Source organism: Acipenser ruthenus, chromosome 16 (assembly GCF_902713425.1).
Source record: "Acipenser ruthenus chromosome 16, fAciRut3.2 maternal haplotype, whole genome shotgun sequence".
Taxonomy (NCBI): Eukaryota; Metazoa; Chordata; class Actinopteri; order Acipenseriformes; family Acipenseridae; genus Acipenser; species Acipenser ruthenus.
In genome coordinates, this window is record NC_081204.1 from 30,199,221 (window position 1) to 30,215,659 (window position 16,439).

The window sequence follows — 16,439 nt, forward strand, 5'->3', positions numbered from 1 at the left end:
CAATAATGGCAGTAATATCTGGATAATAATGTTGCTTGTAATTGGAGTCCTCTTTCAATGTAGTGATCATGTCAGCATGTCTGTCTGCCACATTCTCCACAGTGAACACGATAGCTGCCTTGAATTCTCTGTTCTCTTTGCTTCTGTTTACCTTTCGGATTGCATCTGGGTATAAATCTGACTAATAAATATTGATTCTATTACTAAGTATTTAATTAGTTATTGTAATAAACTGGCATTGCTTGTTAGTTGCTATCCAAACCATTCACTCATTTAGATATGTACAAGCTTACTAGCTGTTGTTTAAGGCCTCTTTGGAGTGATTGCTTTTTTTATTATTTATTTATATTATGTACAATAAAAAATACTACATTCAAAAGGAAATGAACAAATAAAACAATAACAATAAAACAGTTCAAGGTAGCAAAAATATAAAAAAAAGTTATTGAAAAGGTTCTCTGAATAAGAAAACAAAAATACAATCACAAGAATAACACATACAAATAATTAAAACACAAACTACGCAGGGGTCACCAACCGTGGTCCTGGAGAGCCCCTAATCCTCATGTTTTAGAAGTGTCTGTGTCATCAATGGCTAAAGATATGGAACACCTGTTAATCTTGATTAATTAAGCCAAGAATTGGTTTGATTAAGTAAGTGAGTGCTTGGTTGAAATGAAAACCAGAAGACCCTGTAGCTCTCCAGGACCAGGGCGGGAGACCCCTGCTTACTACAGAATACCGTGTCAGGTTTACTTTTGTTTCAGTGAAATTATACACCCTTTCTAAATGGAGGGGAAACTGCGAGTAAAGTAACAATAAACATTAAGATTATTATTGTTAATATTTTGTCTCTTCAGGAAAAACGGTGTAAACATTGCTTTGGAGCCATAGCCTCAATCTTGTCCAGTGTATCTTTTTATGTAATTATTATTATTATTATTATTATTATTAATAATAAAATGTCCTCTCAAACACAATATGCTACTTTTATATTTTTTTGTGTTGCATCAACATCTTAGCAGTCTATAGCTATCGTTGACGTAAAAAAAGTTAAAAAATAAGAGACAAAAAAAAGTGTTTTTACTCAGTGGCATAGATCAAGCTCTATAATAAAATCTATCAACTTAACTTTCTGTAGCTTACCTTTTTGTTTTATGTATATATATACATTCCGTTACATATCCATGACAGCCAGATGTAATAGTTTCAGTTCCTGTCCCAGTTGAAATATCACATTGCTGTGAGCTCTAATACAGTTGTGTTTAGCTGTGTGCTGTGCTGTGCTGTAATAATAAAGTACTGCATGTAAGCATGTCCCGCTTTCCCTGTAATTCTACTCCGGTCATGGCAGCTAAGCTAAAGTACTGTGTCTCTGCAGTAACAGTTGAGCTATTCAACTACTGTTATTACTGCATACTCGCTGGGTTTCAATAGCAGTGAAACCATGCTGGTCACATCACAGTTTTTGCCCCCTTTCATCAGTCTGATACAGCAACAGCTATACTCCTTTGTTAGGTTACCAGGCATGTGGTCATTAGACTTCTGTATGCTTTAAATGACCGTTCTGACATTCATTTGGGTTATACTAAAAAAAAAAAAAAAACACACACACACAACATGTTGGTTTGCTTGGAGATGTGTTATAGTTAGTTCACTGTTGACCAATTGCTTCCTAGCATGCAGCTGTTGGATATCTATATTCTTAACTGTAAATCTGTGGCGCATGGATAGAAATTTGAACTAATCTGCAGCCATCTCTCCCTTTCTGGGAGATCAATCGATCTGTGTTGTTTTAGTCTTGATTGCTCGACAGCAGAGGCCAGAGTAGAAGTTAAAAGTACTTTCAAAAGGTTCTTGATCATCTTACTCCAATATCATTATAGGAAGCAGTGTATAGCCTGCAGCTCCTAACATCTCACACAGGCGTCGCTGGGGGGTTTGGAGCTATAGCCGCATTCAGTAAAGCCTGCCAACTGAATACATTAAGCACTGAGAACCTGGTGACAAATTATTATTCCATTTTAAAAAAAACAAACAAAAAAACGTTGTCTCTGATTTGCATTGTCCCCAGAATCTACAGTACGTAATAAAATCCAGCCTCTGTCTTTTGTTACGCTTCAAACCGTTGAGGTTGTGCAGTGGTTCTGTGCTTGCAGCATCTGCTCCCTCTCTCAGGAGCTCTCCTCAATGGACAGCCCCTGCAGCTGCTCCTCGATGGGCCTTGGCGCTGCCTCGGGTTCCTCGTGCCCATTCTCCAGGTTATCGGAGCTCTCGAAGCAGCCCGAGTCTGTTTTCAAGTCCGAATTCTGGGAGTCAATCTCCTCGTCTCCTTCAGTGTCGCTCCCAGCTGGGATAGAGGAAAGAGACATTACATACAAATCTTATTAATTTTACATGCAGCACATACTGTGTGTACCCTCAGATCGTGAAAATCTAGCCTGGACTGGAAGTGTACCTATTACTGCTAATGCTGTCCCACTGGTTCAATTCAATTTCAATTTATTTAAATGTATTTTATTCATATAGTGCCTTTCATGCCACGGTATGGCAAAGTGTTTTACATGTCAGTTAAAGAAGTATCAAGAAGCGGAAATCAAACAAGAATGCAGGTCTGTGTGCGGCTTAGGACTGTTTGGAAAAACAAGTGATCGTTTAATCATGTGAGCGTGCGTGTGAGTGTACTCTCGACAGCAGCAAAAAAGTTATTTTGGTTGAATCTGTGCCCATGCGCATGCATTTACTGTACCGCAGCACTTAATATCTGGGTGATGGAGCTAGTCCATATAGTAGCAACAAACGCATTCAGTGCATTTATTATTTAAGGCGATCAATAAGTCACTGGGCAAAAGGCTTGCAATGGTTTTGACCGCAGTTATTTTCTCCACAGATACGAGAAGGCTCACGTTAGCACCGCTTTGAAGGTCTTGTGCAGTCCATTTCTACATGTGGCTCTTGGAGATCAAGCACAGTCAATACATTATCACCGAGTGGTTCTGGATGTCATTTGTGCTTAAGCAGCTTATGGTTTACGAGACAGCGCTTCCCAGGCAAAGACAGTGCTAATACTGATCTTGATATAGGGCAGCACTGTGGAGTAGTGGTTAGGGCTCTGGACTCTTGACTGGAGGGTTGTGGGTTCAATCCCCGGTTGGGGACACTGCTGCTGTACCCTTGAGCAAGGTACTTTACCTAGATTGTTCCAGTAAAAACCCAACTGTATAAATGGGTAATTGTATGTAAAAAAAATAAAATAATGTAATATCTTGTAGCAATTGTAAGTCGCCCTGGATAAGGGCGTCTGCTAAGAAATAAATAATAATAATAATAATAATAATAATAATAATAACAATGTAATTCTGTATTCTCTGAAATGACAACGTGCATGCAGTATATCTAGGGGGTACTAAAGGGCAGTATTGATAAGAGACGTACTGTCGTAGTCCAGGAGCTGCTCCACAGCGCTGAGGATTTTAGAGCGCTGGTCTGCGTCCGTGATGCTCAGCTCGTTGAGGTGCGACTCACTCAGCTGTTTGAAATCATCCAGGCTCTTGAAGCCGTGCATGGAGAGGATGGAGTTCAGTCCCTGCCAAAGAAGAGAAGACAGGGAGGGTCAGGAGGATAAAGAGTGGATAGAATTGGTTAATCCCCTTATTTTTACACTTTTTGATTTCACAGTATACGCATGAGCAGTGTTGCGGAGCTCAGAATGGGTCCTGTCCTGTTAATGTTTAATTACCAAATTTTAGGCACGATTTTCTTCATTTCTTTCAGTAGGAATCCATGCTACAATGGACCGTGATTGAATGGAGCAGGTTTGGATGTTATGACCATACCAGGGTCATGAGCTTGATTCATTGTTTTAGCTTTTGCATTGCTTTTCTTTTTTTATGGCCACTCCTACCAATGAGTCTCCATACAGCCATTGCTACCCTGTGATCCGTTGATCATTCTTTCCCAGTGACTACGGTTACGCAGCAGCCTGAGTAAAGCCGGTACCTCCAGGTTGTTCCTCTGCAGAACCTCCTCCAGGGTCTTGGGCTTGGGCCTCCTGTTCTTGCTGTGGCAACGCTTCCTCCTGGGCAGGCTCGTCTCCTCGGGCAGGATGTCCACGTAGATGAACTTGAAGGAGCCCAACTTGCTGTTCAGCAGGCCAGTCCAGGTGCCCACTGGGGGCTTCTCGATGATCTGGATGATGTCTCCTTTCTGTGTGTTCGAAACAGCAGAGCAGAGATCAGACACTGCACCACAAGCATACATCAAAATAGCCCCGGAGGTATAAGAAATCTTCAGGCCCTTATGGCCTTACCCTGAGTTTCAGAGAGTCCAAGTCATAGGGGCTGGGAGTGAAGTCTGTATGGACCCGCGCTCGGCCACAGAAGGGCCCTGTGTAGGGATGGATGGCGTCCTCCAGCCTCATGCTATCTCTGTTACTGTAGCCGCTGTCCAAACTCTGCCTGTCTCCACCTAAAAGGCAGGGAGAGCATCACTCAGTCACAGTACAACAGCCCAAGGTTATCCTGAAGGCCTGATTCATACAATGCCCAGCGAATTAGGAATTCAGTGAAACTCGCAACAAGGTAATCATTTATTTAAAAGTGTGTCTCCAAGGATAGCCCATTAGATACAATATTGACTTTTGTACATACTTGGGATAGGCATCCACTTTAGGAATTCCCAGGGGACACCTGGCATTTATTTATTATAAAAGCATTTCAAATTACCAATTGGTAATTGAGCGCACAAATAGACTGAAAACTGGGACAATCCTAGTTTTCCCAGGATGTTTGGTAAAGCTATATATAATGCTAGATATAATGGGCTTAAAACTGAAAGTGGTCTAAAAGGACCTTCAGGACATCATCAGAACAGCTCTGGCCTTGTTAAAAGCATGGAGCTCCAGTAGGGAGAGTCCCCCGGCTCACTGGCCATGCTCTCAGCTGTGCCTCTGAGGGGACCTGGTTCTGTACACTTACAGCCAGAGAGCTGCCGGCCCAGGGGGCTGTGGACTTGGTCCTCGGAGTCGAAGGACCACTGAGAGGTCCTCTCACCCGCCCGTCCGTCAGGCATGTCATCATAGGCCATGGGAGACATGGAGGCCTCCTCCCCACTCCCCGTCTGAAACACAGGCCACTCAGATAGTCAGAGCTGTTACCAGGCTTTATTGTCAATTACTGGGGGGAAGCCAATGCTTCCTATCACCACACTGTGAACTCACTTGCAGCACAGCAGATAATATGGCCTGAACCTCACACTCAGTCAAGGACATGTTGAACTGGCCTCGCCCAAGTCAAATTGAAAACAACATTTGTAAAGAATAAAACACAGAAAGTAAATATAAGTTCTAATGAGAGGGAAGGGCACTGTTTTATAAGGCTCAGTTACAACCTGTTTAAATATGGTAAATTTAGGTGAAGTCCTGATCTAGAGGATGACAGTAAAACATTCTGGCAGTTTATATGAAAAAAACTAAACAATATAGGGTACTATATGTGTCACATTGCCCAAATCCTACAGTATGTAATATTAATGAATTTAGGTTACTGTTGAATACAGTCTTTTCATATGGTTGGTTAACTCCTAATTCAATTAACGTATGTTTATTTTTATTTTTTTTGTTGCTGAAAGGCAAAGGGAAATTATGAGTTAATGCAATTGTGGCAGGAAATTCAACTTACATGCCACACACTAAACCCTTTAGTTTATGTTCCACTTTCCCCTGTAGAGGGCGTTGTATGCCAGCTCATCCTGTTTCCCAGCACTCACCCCTTCCTCAGCGAGTGCTTTCTGGACCATCTTGCCCATTTTGCGGTTCATGGTTCGGGAGATGACTGCTCGCCACTTCTTCCCCAGCTTGCCACCACTCTTCCCCCCCTCGTCCGCCCCTGGCTGGTGCCCGTCCCCCTCAAACGCCTGGGGAGACAGAACCACAGTAACATTCAAGCCAAGTCACATGGAGGATTCTAAGCAAGTTCAAAATTAGGCTGAATAATTCAATATGAGGGCAAAAGAATCCAGAACCACTCAGAATTACAGAATTACTGTGCAGTGCTAAGAAAAGCAACAACACACTGAAGCTGCTTACAGTAGAGAAATACTATTAGAACAAAGAACATTGAAGAGAGTGTGGAGCCAGGCAAGGAATGAGAATGTTTTAATCCTGCTGATCTGACTTTTTTTTAAAAACCATTATTCATATTTTTGGCAGGAGCTGTCAGTCTTTTAGAAAGGTCAAGTGTGCCAAGCCAATTGCATTCTGGGTTTGGAGCAAAACTGAGTTTATTCATCAAATATGCAATGCTGCACCCAGGCTTGGACTCTGTGGTATAATTTCACATTCATTTAATCTAAATTATACAGTACAATGTTTTGTTTTTTACATGGGCATAAATAAAAGATAAACAGGGACTATTAACATTTTATATTGCAAAACCAATACAGCACCTACGCAAGAGTTTCCTGGAATAAGCATAAATATATAAAATGCTTTTGTACAACTAACTAATAGTTTTAGAAGCAGTTTCTAAATGGAAAGCTTGACTGGGTTTATTCATGTATGTATTATGAAAGACGAGAGCAATTCCTGCCTGAGTGCAAGAAAGCTCAGTGCGATGTGCAGCTCGTGTTTAAATATTTAATCTGATGCTCAGACTAGTCTCTGGAAACTGCCTTGACGCACAGTCTGTATGGAAAGCATGAACCCCTAAAGAGGGCTGAGGAGCATTACACAGAGACACACCACAAGGGAGCTGTGTGCTGCTGCTGAGGAGCATTACACAGAGACACACCACAAGGGAGCTGTGTGCTGCTGCTGAGGAGCGTTACACAGAGACACACCACAAGGGAGCTGTGTGCTGCTGCTGAGGAGCGTTACACAGAGACACACCACAAGGGAGCTGTGTGCTGCTGCTGAGGAGCATTACACAGAGACACACCACAAGGGAGCTGTGTGCTGCTGCTGAGGAGCGTTACACAGAGACACACCACAAGGGAGCTGTGTGCTGCTGCTGAGGAGCGTTACACAGAGACACACCACAAGGGAGCTGTGTGCTGCTGCTGAGGAGCATTACACAGAGACACACCACAAGGGAGCTGTGTGCTGCTGCTGAGGAGCGTTACACAGAGACACACCACAAGGGAGCTGTGTGCTGCTGCTGAGGAGCATTACACAGAGACACACCACAAGGGAGCTGGTTTTTATTGTTCCAGCTTTGCAAACTTGAGATGAATTTCAGGTGAAATTTAAAGCCCTTTTTTTAACTTTATTTGCCAAATTAGGTAACATGTTACATTAAGTGTGTCTAATTACTGTGTATTTGCATAGTAGTTCATTAATAAATACATGTGTGCTTTCACATAATTACAATGTTAGTATGCAAAGAATTACAATGTACTTAATGTATTTTGCACGATATAACCCTAACCCTTTTTGATACATTCTCACACTTACATATATTGTGCAAAAAAAGTCTTAGAATGAAAGTGTTCAAATTAGTCCTGACATGTTCTGAGTGCATTTCAACTGTAATCTCACCACACTGATGTGTCCCTATTGTAAAAATAGATGCCCCATATACATGCTGCTGTGAGTCCTGACCAATGCTACTGCGCTCTGAGAGGCTTTCAAAGTGAATTCTTATTGAGGTGGACGAGTCCCAGTAAAGTTCAGTTCACAAGAGAAGTTTCACAACTGGAACTCCAGAAGTTAGATTTCTCATGATGAGTCACCAGCGTTGTTGAATGTCACCCGTGGTTTCTGCTGAATGTTACCCTACACTCTCTGCACCTTAGCAAGAGCACACCGCACACGAACATACTGAAGAACACTGCAGCAGCCCCACACAAGACGAGTATTTAATGGTTAAATGACTCAGACTTCTTCGCTGATGAATCATCACTCGCTCTGTGTTTGGAGGGGATTGCTTTTGTTTGTTTTCTTTTGTTTATTCTTTTATCACTCCAAAATTCAATTCAATCATCCTCCAACAAAGATGCATCGTTGGCATTTGCATGCTGTACCATCCCAAGTTAACCTTTGTCAAGGTTATATTATATTATATTATGGAACAGCGCACTGACATCAAACAAACATGCAAGCTACCAAACCTTGATTCGGTGCCTATGTGAAGACTATAAACTTATCATACAAACTGGGCTACAAAGTTCCTAACAAGCACACTATTTATAATTATTAAGTTATTAATAATTGTATGATTATTTTGCACATGTTCTGGGTCAATCTCATAACCAGGATGTTATGAAATCATATCTTTTTACCAGTAGGGGTTTATTGTTTTCTTTCTATTTTTAAAGTTAGCACTAGGTTTTGGAAACTTCAAATTTTCCTAGCCAGTAATACACACTTCTGACTGTGCTCTAACCCCCACCCCCCTAGTGGACACCAGTACACACTGCATTTTGTCTTTTCTATACCGTATCTCTGGTTATATATCAAGCCTGCATTCTGGCAATTAATAGCCTGGCTCTTTCAGCAGCCCCCTCCTGCCAGCTGCCTCTTTCAAACCGGCTGTTCCATGTGAGAAAGACTTCTTCTTCTCCTTTTTTTTGTTTAAAACTCTATACTTGAACACAAACACACATTTTCTGTAAATTGCCACTTCCCTTTCTGTGCCCTTCCATTCTTTTATTAACCTAGCCAACAAAACACACCTCCCAGGCTTCTCTGTAAATACGGAACTCTGCAGCCTCACACGCATCCCCAGACTCTTTGTTGGATGTGTGCTGGAGGTCAAATCATGGCAAAATGCCTCTTACCTTTTCTGCCCTTCTGTATTGAAATACTCTTATGCCTCAAGTGAGACGTCATGTTTCCTTTCGAGCTCTTAAAGTAATGCTGAGAGACATATTGTGTACAGTTGCTATAAACAATTCAATAATAGGTTTGTGAAAATAAAAGAGCCTGTTATGCACTCTAATATTAGGAAACACGTTGTGTTTTAGAATTACTCCAAACTGCATTGCATTTCCAGTATGCAGTAAGGTTGTTTTTAATAGGACAGGTGTTGTTGTTTTTTTGTTCCCAGCTCTCTGCGCTCACCACAAACCCACAGCCTCTGTGCAGACTCTCTGAGCTCAGACAACAGCTAGGGTTGAGTAATAATGACATTTTCCGTTATCAGTCATGCTCTGCCAAACGTTTACTACAATCGCCATCCAATCACAATTACAATTAAATTTGATTTGTTACCAACTAAACATGCTTTATTTTCCACTAACTGAACACAGCTGAAGGCAGCCTCTGTTGAGGTCAACCGAGGAAGATGCAAAAGAAAGCGAGGATGCGGACAGAGAACTTCATGGCCTCCTGGGAAAAGCAAGCCTTGTGTTGATTGGGATTGTTTGGAAAGGAGCGTGCCGGCTGGGATACTCACACTCTCATCCAAGGTGAACTCTTTCTCGCACACCACCGGAGAGGAGGGCTTGGGCTTCATGAAATCCTTGAAGCTGCTCGACCTCTGCAGGGACAGCTGGAGAGAGAGGAACACACAGACACATTTAATAGACCCTATGGGTCAATTGCAGCTTGTGTAAATCAATTGAAATTCTAATTACAATTGCAGCAGGGCTAGTCTTTGCTGCCACTGTCTCTGTTTGATATAATCATTTTAACGGGGGTGATAGCTGGCATAGCAACAGCAAACATTTTATAAATTATACCCTATTGTGTTGGGTACGTCACATGGACAGGACATTGGCAGATACATAGTGGTTCACAAGTGTTTTTTTGTTTTTTTTTGTCTTGGTAGGCAAAATAACAGCACTCTACCATAATATTAAATACAAAAATAAAATACACAAAAATAATAATGAATATGGAAATGGCAAAAGAAAGAGGACTCTGACACAATCTGCCCCTTTCTGGTTTTGTCACTTTGTGTGAGAGTCGGTGGTCTGTGAAAGGCTTGCACCCGTGACTAGGGCTCAGAACTTTCACTCCTAACGAAGGAGAAATAACGCAGATTTCCCTGTTAAACTAATCTGATGTGAAATGTTATTCGATAGGTACGCTGTTTCTCATGTATTTTACCATTATGAGGTGGAATTTTAAAAACATGTCGTGTATAAAGATATCGTTCCCATCAAAAGGTACGTACAATTATTCTAGATCAGCTCAAACATTGGTGCTGCTGGACCCACATTGCAGAATATTGGTGAGCCCAGGCACCACGGTCCCATATAATCCAGCGCCTATGCACTGATCTAGACCCGTGGACAACGTATAATCTCAAAGGGTCTGCTGGGGCCGAGTGTATTAATATTGCAGTGTTTTAACACAGGCAGGATGTGTGTGTCTGCAGCTCAAACCACGAATAGCACGCAAGGATAAGTTCAGACATGGGACCAGCATTACTGCAGCACAGTTTCATCCCAGACTGTCTGTCTTTACAGGCCAGACTACCTCGGGCTGGTTAACTGGATTGCATCAGGCAGGGCTTGGACAGGATCAGCATGACTCTAAATAAGAGGAACAGTGATAGACCTGTAAGATAAGAATAGTGTGGAGTAGTGGTTAGAGCTCTGGACTCTGGACCGGAGGGTTGTGGGTTCAATCCCCAGTGGGGGACACTGCTGTTGTACCCTTGAGCAAGGTACTTTACCTAGATTGCTCCAATAAAAACCCAACTGTATATATGGGTAATTGTATGTAAAATAATGTGATATCTGTATAATGTGAAATAATGTATAATGTGATATCTTGTAACAATTGTAAGTTGCCCTGGATAAGGGCGTCTGCTAAGAAATAAATAATAATAATAATAATAATCTGTGTTCTTTAGTCAGAGTGTTCAACCAGATTACCCAATAATAAAATGAAAAGCATTAGCATGCAATGTTATCTTTAAAACCCGATACCTGCTGTTTCATCAGAAGGAGATCTTAAATCAGGATAAAAAGATAACGTGTTTGCCGGAAGTTTAAAAAATGTTAGTTTTAAAATTATGCAATAGCTAAAAAAATCAATTATAAAAATAAATAAATCAAAAAACTTCCAGGGTTTCTTTTCATGTTTGGGACAGTTTTACTTTGGTTGACATTTCTCATAGTTTTGAAAGATTTCATTTTAATGAGTTAAAGCAAATAAAAGTGAACAACAGGCTTCCACAAGGACTTTATATTTCCAAGTGTCTCTTTTGTTTGAAACATTCAGACCCCTGTCTCTGCACAATTCCAAGCCTTCGACTGTACTTTCTGTTGTTAGAAATCCGAAAAAGAATCGTCTCTCTCTAGTGTGTGCTGGATGATGGTAACGTGGTCTGGAAAGAATCGTCTCTCGAGTGTGTGCTGGTGGTCTGGTGTGTCTCTAACAAGCACAGGAAAGAGGTATCCTCCACTGCCTGCTCTATTTGCTTATTAATTACTAAACTAAACACCCAGGAATGCTCTCTGGGGTTGGGACAGGTACTCTCAAGCAGGTGGCAGTCTGGGACATGCTTCTAAAGCACTACAGTCAAACCTCCATCATACAGACTAATTGGAACCAGTAATCATTTTGAATTAAAATCAAATTACAAATGTTTATATGATGTTCCCAATCAAGAAACCTCTTAAGACACAATACTACCCTTTTATCTTTAAGCATAAATCATACAGGCTACACTACACTGCTGTGTAAATAGCAGAGATCGAGGGCTGACTAGCGCATTTTATATGACACCAGGGTAGAATAGCAATGCACACAACAGTACAGGTCACCAAAGGGGCTGTTTAGATAACAGAGGTGCTCGGATAATCAAACACTAAAACATCTAGCTCCACTACTAACTTTGTACCATTTTATTTATTTATAGGACTGTTCCAACAAGACTCCTAAGTGCATGTTACAGTGTCAGCTTGTTTTTTTAAGTATTTGTAAGAAATTGTTTTGACTTCAGATTTATAATGGCTTTAAATTAGATTTAAGTCAAATATCTTGGCTCCTAGTTTCTAAGTCTTATTTCCAGTTCTATTCTTTCGACTCAACTATCAAGGCAAAAATCAAATTAATTTAAAAGCCATTAAAACTTCTGAATTGTGTATTCTTGTGCTACATACAAAACAATGATGTTTGCTTTTCAAATATGCATTGCATTGCTTAGTATTTTGAGTCCAATTTGTGCATTTTGCTTGCCCTGGTGTCATTTTGCAGAAAACATGAAGAAAAGGGCCCCATACAAAGCTTACTGGAAAAGGGAAGCTAAAACAGCTTTTGTTTTTGTCTCTAATTACTGTGTATTTACATAGAAGTTACTTTGTAAATGCATGTGTAGTTACAGATACAATGTTATTATGCAAAGAGTTCAAATGTACCTAATGTGTAAATCTTTTTGCACAATATATGTAAGTACACAATTGTATCAGAAAAGGGTTTGGATTATATTGTGTAAAAATATTTACACGTAAGTGCACTGTAACTATGCATAATAACATTGTAATTATGTGTAAGTACACATGTATTTACTAATTAAATACTATGTAAATACACAGTAATTAGAGACACTTCCTGTAAGGTGTTACCCAGTATCTTCTGTTTGGAAGTGAAACTGGTTAGGTTTCATTTGTCTTGCATTTATTTGGTAATCCCAAGTATACAACACATATTTATTGTTTTCAGTTTTTTTTGGTTGTTACTTAGTCATACGAGGAAGCAGTGGTAACTAAAACATTAGCTATCCCTACACCCTTTAATCACCATTATGACAGCAGCAGCAGCACCAGCAGCACCAGGTACATGTGAAGTTTCTGTATTGTTTATAAGGTCCTGTGTCTCTTGCTTCTGAACCTGTTAGAAACATACTGTATCTCAGGAGTCACACAGCATCCTCACTTTGCTTAATCTGGTAACACCATCTCAGCTCCTGAGCTGAACCACAGGAAGTGGATTTGGTCAGGTGACTGTGCCCAGCCAACTACTGCAAGAGTTTGGCAGGAAGCACCTTGCAAATAGTCTGTCGTTCTTCCCTGTTTATGAATTTTGGGGTTTATGCAAATCAGACTAACTTCTCTTAAGATTTGCAAGTCTCTTATAAGGGACAGTTGAAGAATGAAATATACATTAGTACATGCCTGTGCATAGCGCTGTTTCTAAAAAAAAATAATAAAAAAATAAAAAAATAAATAAGGCAAAAAAGCAAATAAGGCATGATTGTGGGTAGTTGTAGTATAGTTTTGAAAGCTGTCGTTTTGCTTTTTAACATCTAAGCACATTGAAAGACAATGTCAAAGAAAAGGTTATAAAAACTGCCAAGTGAGTGGCCAACTGCATGGGCTACCCCAGATTAACTATTGCCAATTAAATACACTTAAATCTTTCCACATGCTTTGTTAGAAAACCAGGATACTGTAAACCATATTTAAATGGAAGAATCAACCCCCAAGCATTATATAAAAGGTTTTAAGGTTATATTCTTCACGTAAGACTTGAAAGCCATGCTCTCTGCTGGGTTCTGGGTTCAGCTCATGCAACATACCTCTTAGAGTAATTGCTTCAGCTCCCAGGACCTTTCCTAAAGCTCCCCAGAGAAGATATCTTGAAAGATTGAGGGGGGAAGCCTCAGTAATCCCATTGTTATGCTGAACACTGTCATTGTGTGTAACAGGTGACCAGCAGACAGCAAGTAGGACAGTGATACACACACACACACACACACACACACACACAAACACACACACTATAGAATAGTGTGCTCAACCACACAAGCTGAAATCTGATGCAATACGATACAAAGACATTTCTGACGGCTCAATATCAGGGTCTAATGTACAGTATATTATAAAATCTATGGAGTTATCCATTACACAACACAAGCACATTGTCAAAAACATAAGAAACAGATAAGCTTCTATTAGATTTCAGCTGTATCAGTATAGCTAAACAGTGCCCTAAGAGACACTACTAGTACACCACACTAGCTTGAGTTTTACATGAATGTAGACCAGAAGGCAGCATTTTTTAAACCACACCACTGATATCAATCTTAACTGTGTACAGAGGGCTTTGTCTATTAAGGGAGCACCAGACGACACCACTGACATGAACTGCATTCTCTACAATGCTGGCATGTAAAGAAATCATATAGCTAGTGCCTGTGAGACCTTTTCTTCAAACTGAAATCCATTAATTGAGCGATCAGAACGTTTGCTGTTTGGTTCAGGAGTATCCTCTATCACATTCCCTGACTGTTTTACACCCCCTTTCTCTTGTTTTACGTGTTTTCTTGGGTCAAAAGAATGCCCACCCCACCTCCCAGGGTACCCCGCTCTCACCCCAGCCACGCTCGCTTACCTTCTTCTTGTGCACCTGCTCCTTTTCCGAAGCATTGGAAGGTTTTCGACGTAACATTTTACATATGTATGTTGGAAAAATACCAGGTAGAGTTTGACAGAAGTACAAAGCTGGCAGCCTGGTATCCTGTGCAATAGATAAGCCACCGTCAGCCCAGCACAGAGTTGAGCACTGCGAGGGAGGGAGGAAGTCACATGGCCAGTTCCGTGCTATTCAACAAAGCAGGAAGTTTGCACCTCTTTGTGTCTTCTCATAGATTTTTTGCGGTTGCGTTTAGACGGGGGGAGGGGATTTTTCTCGTCTTCTGTAGAATAAAAACACCTAATTTTAAACATTGTCACACTTCTAGATGTCCCTAAGCGTTTAATAGATACAGTCAGACAACATGATAATTAACAAGTCAAACACGATGTCTTTGTGCAGAGCAGCAATCCGCAGATTGAAGTTGCTGTTTCTTGAATTGTTTCAGTTGGATTTAGCCCAGTGGCTCTCCCCTTGCTGTGGAGAGCTCAGTCCAATCAATGGAATGATCAGCTGGTGCATTTGGACTAGGTTTCTCTGCTGCTGTAGAGACGCTGTCTATTGGCCCTTCTTGCGTGCCACAGACTGGAAAACAAGAACTGCTGCACACTAGTCTTTGCAAAACAAATCCTCTAAATAATGCAATACAATTACAAAAGAAAGTGACGCAACATGTCTAGAATATTCAGCTTTCCAAAGCCAGAACAACATTGTAGCTCTTCATGTCATCTTATCTAAAGACTTGACACTTTTAGGACCCTGGTTTGCAAGTCTTATGGCAAATGAAGAGATGCTGGATAGATCCACACCGATATGCAACATCCTCTTTACAAGAAGGGTTCTAATAGTGAGCTGATAATTCTTAAACCACACATATTCTACCAGTAGCAGAACTTCAAATTAACGGTTTTATTCAGTCAATCCTTTTGTTATCTTTTATTTCATGATCAAGCGAAAGGGTAAATTAGAATTCTATGATTCTTGTTGAGCCCAACTTCTAAACGACCACAAGAGATCTCTCCTTTTTTCAGCCAGAAATATGTTGGGTCGTCCTAATTCCAATCGCTTTTACTTTTGACCCCAGTTGACACTGGGTGTATTTATGCTGCGATTCTTGTAAATGCTATTTCTGTGTCAGCTAAAGCTTCTTAGAAGTTTCCTTTCAGTTCCCACATTGGTTAACACACTAGTTTTTTTCTGAACCAAGAAACGTTTTATAGAGAAAAAGGTTCAAGTGTGAAATCTATGAAGCGCATCACATCATTAACCCAAAAACTTCACAACAGTATAATTGCTTGGTAATATTGTGTGTAAATCATTTACCCCATTTTGTCAAGGTTTTCACAATGTTTTACCGTATTGCCCAGTGATTCACCATGCTTGCCTGTGCTTGCCATGTTTTCACTTTTATTTGCTCTAATTATATGACCCTTTGCAATGCTTTTACCACAGTACAGTTTTCTAAGATTGGTTAAGACTGTAGAAATGGTATACACATCTTTGACTGTGTGACAAACGAAATACTGTCACCCCTTCATATGTGTTTTTGGTAACCTATCATTTTTTGGAGTACATTCTGGTGACCTTGGTCAGAGATCACCTAACCTCAGAATACCCTATCTAGCTTTACTTTCTACTGTACACCTGACTCATAACAGGACTTCCCTAACCCTAACCCTTCCCTAACCACAACCCTAATCCTCTGTCCACCTTTCACTCTGAAGTTTTACACACTAAAAAGAGACTGCCCTTGTATTTTAACATGAAAACTTTGCAAAGGTGTGGAATTACTGGAAACTAATTGCATTTTTTTTTTTAGTATCAGACAATTCTGCAAGCTCATAAAACCAGACTGCAAGCTCATGGTAATGTCACTGTCTGATGAAGAAAGAGCTTGTGTACAAAAACATCTCATCAGCAAAAAAAGGGGACCATATGGAGACAGTACAGCAAAGGGCAAAGCATTGACGTAGAGGCTGGGGAACTCACATAGAACAGTTAGGAATGCAAAAACATTCCCTTTCAAGCACCTAATACTGCTTTCATCATGTAAAACTCCTGGACTAAAGGACTCGGTACTTTTGCATTCACATTGCACTAAACCTTGTGTATAGAACTTGACCCAGCCCATCTT

At 40.6% G+C, this 16,439-nt stretch overlaps 1 protein-coding gene across 1 annotated transcript; it reads right to left on the reverse strand.

Annotated features, from left to right (window-relative positions):
• Positions 1-314: 314 nt before the first annotated feature.
• LOC117412024 (SAM and SH3 domain-containing protein 3-like) lies at positions 315-14,491 on the reverse strand. Its single transcript, XM_034019956.3, has 8 exons — positions 14,285-14,491; positions 9,393-9,488; positions 5,767-5,913; positions 4,977-5,118; positions 4,310-4,467; positions 4,000-4,206; positions 3,436-3,586; positions 315-2,350 (listed from the first exon to the last, which is right to left on the reverse strand). Exons 1-8 carry the CDS (start codon positions 14,339-14,341, stop codon positions 2,175-2,177), a joined length of 1,134 nt encoding a protein of 377 aa, XP_033875847.3. The 5' UTR covers positions 14,342-14,491; the 3' UTR covers positions 315-2,174.
• Positions 14,492-16,439: the final 1,948 nt, after the last annotated feature.